The sequence below is a fragment of the Plasmodium gaboni genome, chromosome 11 (assembly GCF_001602025.1).
Source record: "Plasmodium gaboni strain SY75 chromosome 11, whole genome shotgun sequence".
NCBI classification, from domain to species: domain Eukaryota; phylum Apicomplexa; class Aconoidasida; order Haemosporida; family Plasmodiidae; genus Plasmodium; species Plasmodium gaboni.
The window spans coordinates 851,205-859,068 of NC_031491.1; the positions used below are offsets into that span (position 1 = coordinate 851,205).

General features: G+C 19.7%; 2 protein-coding genes across 2 annotated transcripts; both read right to left on the bottom strand.

Annotated features, from left to right (window-relative positions):
- Window positions 1–904: 904 nt before the first annotated feature.
- On the bottom strand, window positions 905–3,348 carry PGSY75_1125700 (putative kelch protein; the record flags this gene model as incomplete). Its single annotated transcript, XM_018786378.1, has 6 exons — window positions 905–1,517; window positions 1,623–1,824; window positions 1,922–2,006; window positions 2,187–2,494; window positions 2,624–2,887; window positions 3,003–3,348. The coding sequence occupies 6 exons, from the start codon at window positions 3,346–3,348 to the stop codon at window positions 905–907; spliced, it is 1,818 nt and encodes a 605-aa protein (XP_018641173.1).
- Window positions 3,349–4,353: 1,005 nt separating this feature from the next.
- On the bottom strand, window positions 4,354–6,664 carry PGSY75_1125800 (putative kelch protein; the record flags this gene model as incomplete). Its single annotated transcript, XM_018786379.1, has 4 exons — window positions 4,354–4,487; window positions 4,674–5,048; window positions 5,193–5,278; window positions 5,556–6,664. 4 exons carry the CDS (start codon window positions 6,662–6,664, stop codon window positions 4,354–4,356), a joined length of 1,704 nt encoding a protein of 567 aa, XP_018641174.1.
- Window positions 6,665–7,864: the final 1,200 nt, after the last annotated feature.

The following is a 7,864-nucleotide window of genomic DNA, read 5'->3' on the forward strand; positions in this document are numbered from 1 at the left end:
TTATATTTTTTATTATATTTAATAAAAAAGAAAAAAATTAGAAAAAATATGATTTTTTTTTTTTTTTTTTACCATATAAACGTGCACACTACAAAAAATTATAATATATATATATTATATATGTAAAGGAGGAAAATATAATTTTTTTTTTTTTTTTTTTTTTTTTTTTTTTTATTTTATTTTTTTTCATAATTATTTTTTCGTTTATTTCAAGTATTAATTATGTGTACATATATGTGTAAAACAAAATAAAAATAAAATAAAAAATATACATACATATATATATATATTTAAATATATGTTATATAAATATTTTTATCTTGTATCGTTTTTCAAAAAGAAAAACGTAACAAAATAATAGAATAAAAAAAAAAAAAAAAATTACAAGAATATAGAAGGTCTTTAATATAAAGTCATATATATATATATAAATGAATATAATATAATGACAACCATATATAATCTATAGTAAATTTTAATGAACAGAATTTTAACAAATATGGAAAAAAAAAAAAAAAATGTTATACCATGAAAGATTAGAAACATAAATATTATATATATATATATATATATATATATATTTTTTCATTTATATCATTTACATGGAATACTTAATATTAAGTTAATTTTTGAAACGGAAAGAAAAATATCATACAGGGTTATATTCATAAAATTAAAAATGTGTATCAAATTTCATTATTCTTTTAATAATCATCATAAATTATTATACAAGAACATACAACTTTTTTATATTAATATGTGTATTTTTTTTTTTTTTTTTTTTCATTTTGTCCTTAACCGGTCAGGTTATTTTATGTTTTGTTATATATATATTATATATATATATGTATTTTTTTTTTTTTTTTTTTTTTTTTTTGGCTAGTTAATTCATATTATATAAAATTTAATTGATTACATTTTGTTGTTTATTTGAAAGGTCATCATTGGTGATGCTTTCTTCTTGTTTTTCGTTTTTATCATCATTTTTATTAGTGTCTATATTTTTGTTATTTTCGTCATTTTTTATAATCTCGTCATTTTTTATAATCTCCTCATTTTTAATAGTTTCGTCATTTTTTATAATCTCGTCCTTTTTTATAATCTCATCATTTTTTATAATTTCGTCATTTTTTCCAATTTGTTCACTTTTATTTATCTCCTCATTTTTCACAATATCCCCATTATTATTATTCTCATTTATTTTGGATGTTTTGTTCATAATTGAATTATCAAGAACATCAATTCTGCTGTTTAATTCATCATAAAACTTTCTGTTAGATTCCATTCTTTCCAATATAGATGAATAATTTCGCTTGACAAGTTCGTTTGAAATTTTTATTTTTTCATTTATATCATTTATTAGTTGCACATATCGAACAATGGTAAAAGAAATTGCGCTTAAGGCATATTTTATATCACCTATTTCTTTGCTGAATATAGGATTCACTGTGCGTCTTGGATTGTTCTCTAAATAGTATACTTTGTCGTTTATGTCGTCTATTTTATTTTTCAAAACTCTATAAAATGAAAAGGAAAATAAAACATATATATATATATATATATATATATATAAACATCATATTCGTTGTATGATATAAAATATATTATATTTTTTTTTTTACTTAAAGTAGTATGAGGGTAACAAGGGGGTGAATTTATATATTTTGGAAGAGGCTTCATTATTTCTCAAACCTCCAAAAATGAAAAAGTAACCACTGTCGTCAACTTGAATTATATTTCCATAAAAGTGGTGAGTCACAAGAAGCATTCCGTATACGTTTAAGCATGACCACGTGTTTAAAATGATATCATAGGCATATATATCTTAAAAAAAATAAAATAAATAAAAATAAATAAATAAATATATATATATATATATATATATATAAATCCACATTTTATGTTCATATATTTTCCTTACCCAAGAGATTTGATTTTTGATACCAAGATAAGTTATAACCTCCACATAATAAAAACCATCTGTCGTTTAGTACGGTAGAGCTATGCCTGTCAAAAGAAATTTTACAAATTATGAGAATATATTATTCATAATAGGAATTTAAAAATATAAAATGTGGATACAAAAATGTTAAAGTGTATATATGAATAAATATATATATATATATATATATATATATATGCCCGTTTGTATTTTTTTTTTTTTTTTTTTTTTTTTTTAATTCTTACCCATATCTTTCGATGGGTATTTTTCCTACAGAATTTTTGATTTGAGTCCATTTTCCATTATTTAATGAATAACACCAAAAAAGATCTTGCACACATTTATTTTGATCATTTATCCCTCCAAAAATATATACGTTTATATCGTTGCCTTGGTTTGATAGACAAACTGAACATGAATGAAAAAATCGACCACTTGGTTTATTACTACTTTTATTATAATATTCATCTTTGCTCATAATTTTTACCCATTTCTTTTCCTCTTCAAAATAACCCCATATATCGCTATTAACCTTTGAATTACCCATATTTCCTACATAAAAAATAAAAATATATATATATATGTATATATGTGGAACGAATCAAGTTTATATTATAACTATTTGCATATTTTAATTACGCGTGGTAATATTAATATATATATATATATATTTTTTATTACCTCCATGTATAAATATAATATTTTTATATTTAAAACAGACATGACCAAAAACTGGGGGGGGAGAGAATTTTACCTTAATATGCTCCCATGTATTATCCTTTATACAATAAAGATAAGTGTCGTTGGTAATATATGATCCTCTTTTACCTCCATAAAGAAATAAACAATCTTCTTTTTTTTCAGTTGAGTGAATTAAATTTAATGTTGCAAAATAGCGTGGTTTAGGAGGGTTCTTTTCATCCAGGTTTTTAAAAACATTATTCACTAGAAAAATAAATAAATAAAAAAAAAATATATATATTAAAAAATATATGAAAAAATAAAATATATATATATATATATATATATATATATATATATTTATTATTTATTTTATTACATAGGTTAAACTGTATTAATTTGGTGTTATATGATTTAATATCCTGATTTCCCCCATAAATATAAATTATATGCTTATCTATAAAACATGAGTGACCAAAACGAACATTAAAGATGTCGCCTTTATGTATTACTTCGGATTTACAATAAAAAGGTAATAATTCTGAACAAAAAGAAATCGAATCCAACTTTTCATTAGATTTTCTATTGAATGTTTCTGTACTACTACTAGTAAGGGTCTTTGAAAAAATCTTATATAAATTCTCACCAAATATTACTGTTTCGTGGGTGATCTTGGATAAATAAGAATCTTCTTTTTTTAAAAGTAAAAACTTGTTAGTTGTCATTTTTTTTTTTTTTTTTTCTTTTAATATTTTTTATATTCTCTCTCTCTAATATATATATATATATATTTTTATATTATTATTATTTTATTATATATATAAAAAACAAAACCTCATTAAAAAACTGTGACCATTTTTTATACAGGTTTGTTAAATTGAATATATTATATAAAGAAAATAAATGAAATATTAAAAAGAACACCAAACCCGAAAATAAAAGGAAAACAAGAAAAAGAAATAAATAACAAAACCGAAAAATGACATAAAACTTGTATATAATATATTATATATATATTTCATATATTTATTTTTTTTCTTTTAATATATATATATATAGATATAGATATATATATATACATGTGTGCACCATGCAACTTGTTTTTTTTGATCTAAATTTTTTTTTTTTTTTTTCAATCTTTTTAAACCTAATATTTTTAGAAGCAATAGTAATAAAAAATATATATTTTTTAATATTTATAGAATCCCTTTTTTTTTTTTTTTTTTTAATGTTAATTAATTTTATATGAATATTTAAATTTTTTTTTTTTTTTTTTTTTTTTGCCTTTGGTTGTTAAAATTACAAATTCAATAGAATTAAAAAAAACATTTCTCTACAGAATTCATATTTAAAATGAAAAATATAAATAAATATAATAAAATAAAGGATATAAAAAAATATATGAGCAAAGTTTATGTATTTTTTTCTTTTTTTTTATTATTATTATTGATTAAAAAAATTTGTATATTTTTATTTCAACACAAAAAAAAAAAAAAAAATAATAAATAAAATAATAACAAAAAAAAGGAAAGCAAAAAAATAGAATAGAATAAAATAATATAAAATAAAAAGGAAAACAAAATAATAGTTAATAGATTAAAAAGTAAAAAAATAAAAAAAAATAGTAGTAAATAAAAACATCTCAAATGTGTCATATGCTTAATCTCTCACAGTTTGGTAGAGCTTCTTTTTTTTTTTTTTTTTTGCTTTCTTTTATAACAATTTGTAATTTATATACTATCATGTTTCATTAAAACATTTGAAGATTCCAATTTTCTTATTCGCTGTTCAAGTTTTTGTAATTCTTCTATATTTATATTTTTTGAAAGGAGTTTTTCGCATTGTTCATTTAATTTTTCCAATTCTATAAAAAAATAAAGAATAAAATAAAAATAAAAGTGATATATATATATATATATATATATATTTTTGATGCGTTTATATGTGTGTGGACATATAATTATAGAAACATAAATATATATAAATATATATAAATATATATTTATATATTTATATTTAAATTCCTTGTTATGTGTTTTTTTTATCTTACCACAAAATTTGGCCTCAAAGGCTTTCATCATAAACGTTATTTTATTTATATCTTCTTTCAATTCTGTAATTTTTGTTTCAAATTCTGATATATTAATATTTTCGTTCTCAGAGGATGTTTCATTAATATTTTTCATTCTCGTATTTAATTGTTCTATTTTTCCTGTCAACGCTTTATAAGATACATACGTTACAAGTGGTGACATACTAAATACATCTGAATAATCATCTGAATTATCTGTACCTCCAAAAACAAACAAGGATTTTTTATATGGAAGGAAACATAAGGAACCATAATATCCTCTATCAAAATTCTTTGATGTACTTATATCAACTTCAAACCATGAAAACGTGAATATGTTTAATGCGTACATATCTAGGGAAAAAATAAATAAATAAATATATATATATATATATATATAAACATAATATTCCTCTTTTTTTTTTTTTTTTTTTGATATGTATGGTCTTATTAAATTTCATTATTACTACATATATTTTTTCACTTCTTTTTTTATACCTGATAAAGCATAATTGTCAATCCAGCCATTAGTTATACCACCATATATTATCATCCATTCGTTATCAAAAAGCTGAGAAGAATGGCTAGTTAGGAAAAAAAAAAAAAAAAAAAAAAAATATATGAACAGTTCAGGTAAATAACATATATTGATAAATATATTAATATAATATTGTAAGAATAAATATAAATAGTATTAATATATATACACACACGCACATATATATATGGATAGAGAAAAAAAGAAAAAAAATATGCATATATAGAATGTTTATATTCATATAAGCATATATATATATATATATATATATATATATATATATATATATTTATATTTTTTATTTATTTATTTTTTTGAGTTACCCCCAACGAGCACAAGGTTTTGATCCTGAAGAATTGGTAATTTCTTTCCATCTGTTTGTATTAATATTAAAAATCCAAGTATCACCTAAGGCTGCATTATATCCCTTTTTATTTCCTCCAAATAAAAACACCAATTTAGCATTTCCATAGACTGAAAATATTAAACTGTGAGCATATCTTGGTTCAGGGATTCTATCAATTTGTTTAATTGGTCTCCATGAATTTTTAGAGAAGCACCACATATCAGCTAATAATGAATTATTAACATCTAATCCTCCATGAATATATAAAAAATCATTAAAACTGAAAGAAGCATGTTTATATCTTGCACGTGGGCAAAGTTTATTTCCAATAAGTTCCCATTTCTTTGCTTGAAAATCAAATTTATATGTTTCATCAATAATTTCATCTTTTTCATTGATACCTCCAAATATTATAATATATTTTTTATTATCTTCTGTTATAACATTACCTGAACAAAATGCCCTAGGAACAATATCATTTGAATTTAAACGCATTTTTTCAAATAAATTAATACCAGGAACATATCTTATAAAATTCTCAATACATTTGTCATGTAACATACCACCATATATACAAATATCTCCATTTATTTCAACAGTCACATGACCTTTTGTTTTTTTAAAACATCTTTCATCATGCATAATTTCTGTAAGATGAAAAACTGGAGGGGATAAAAATGCTTTTGAGACATCACCATTATATTGAATTCTTGTATCGTGTGTTTTTGCACTTGTATTTATATTTGCACTTATGGTTGTAGTTGTATTTGTATCTGTATATGTATTTGCATTTGTATCTGCATTTATGGTTGTATTTGTATTTATATTTGTATTTATATTTGTAGTTATGTTTGTATTTTCATCCTTATTAGATAAATCAGTTTTTTTAATATTTTCTATCGAATTTTCTGCTGTTCCTTGTGTATTAGAAACAGGTATTGGTTGTTGTTCTGATGCTATTGTTTTGTGTTCTTCTGAAACGTTTCCATCGTTGGTGTTATTAGTAGTCGATTGAGTTGTTAAGCTAGCTTTCCTTTCTTCACTTGAAATTATTTCTGGTTGTGTAGTATTTGGACTTGCCATCATTAATAAGTAAATGCATAAATAAATAAATATAAATATATATATATATATATATATATTTATATATCAGTTAATATAATAATATTATGGCTCATATGAAATATATATCTATATCTTCAACCTGCATAAATATATACACTTATACACGTATATGTTATAGATCGAATGTGTATATTATCTATATAAAATTGAATAAAAAAATTCAATTTTTTCTTTAAAAAAAATATATATCTTATATAAAATAATAGTATATAATATATTTAAAAATATAAAGATGAGAAAAAAAAAAAAATATATATATATATATATATATATATATATATATATATATATATATATATATATATATTTATTTATTCATGTTACATTCCTAAATTTTTTATATTATGAAAAAATTATTATTTTAATTTAATGCTTTAATTAATATTCCTAAAAAATTCAAATCATAAATATAAATATACATATATATTTTATTTATTATTTATTTATTTTATTTTTTATTTTTTAATTATTTAAATGGTGGTTGTAGTACTTCATATGTTGTTTTTACTAGATCGTACAAAAAGAAGAAAAACAAAAAAAAAAAAAAAAAAAAAAAAACTTAAAATGAATGGATCCTAAAAATCACAGTTCACAAAATATTTGTTCTTAATGTGTAAAATCGATCATAATTAACTTTTTTTTATTGACTTTTAAAGTGGTATAAAAAAAAAAAATAAATAAATAAAAAGAAGAAATAAATATATATCAATATACTTAATAAATGTGTTTCTATAATTTTCTACAAAATGACGGACAAGTTCTTTCATGGTTGTTATATAAAATAGTACATAAAAAAATATATTATTATATATATTAAATATAGGCATAAACATGTATATATGTTTAATATTTTTATTAATATTTATACTACAAAAGGGGTATCAGAAAATTTACATAATAAATAATATATATATATATATATTAAATATATATGTAATATATAAGGACCATATTTTTTATGAACTGAAAAAGCACATTTTTTTTTTTTTTTTTTTTTTTTTTTTTTTTTTTTTAAAAAAAATTAAGTACCACTTTAACATTTTCATAATTTTTAATATTGTTTTTTTTTTTTTTTTTTTTTTTAAAAAAATTTTTTTTTTTTTTTTTTTTTTTTTTTTTTTTTTTTTTTTTTTTTTTTTTTTTTTTTTTTTTATTTTTTTT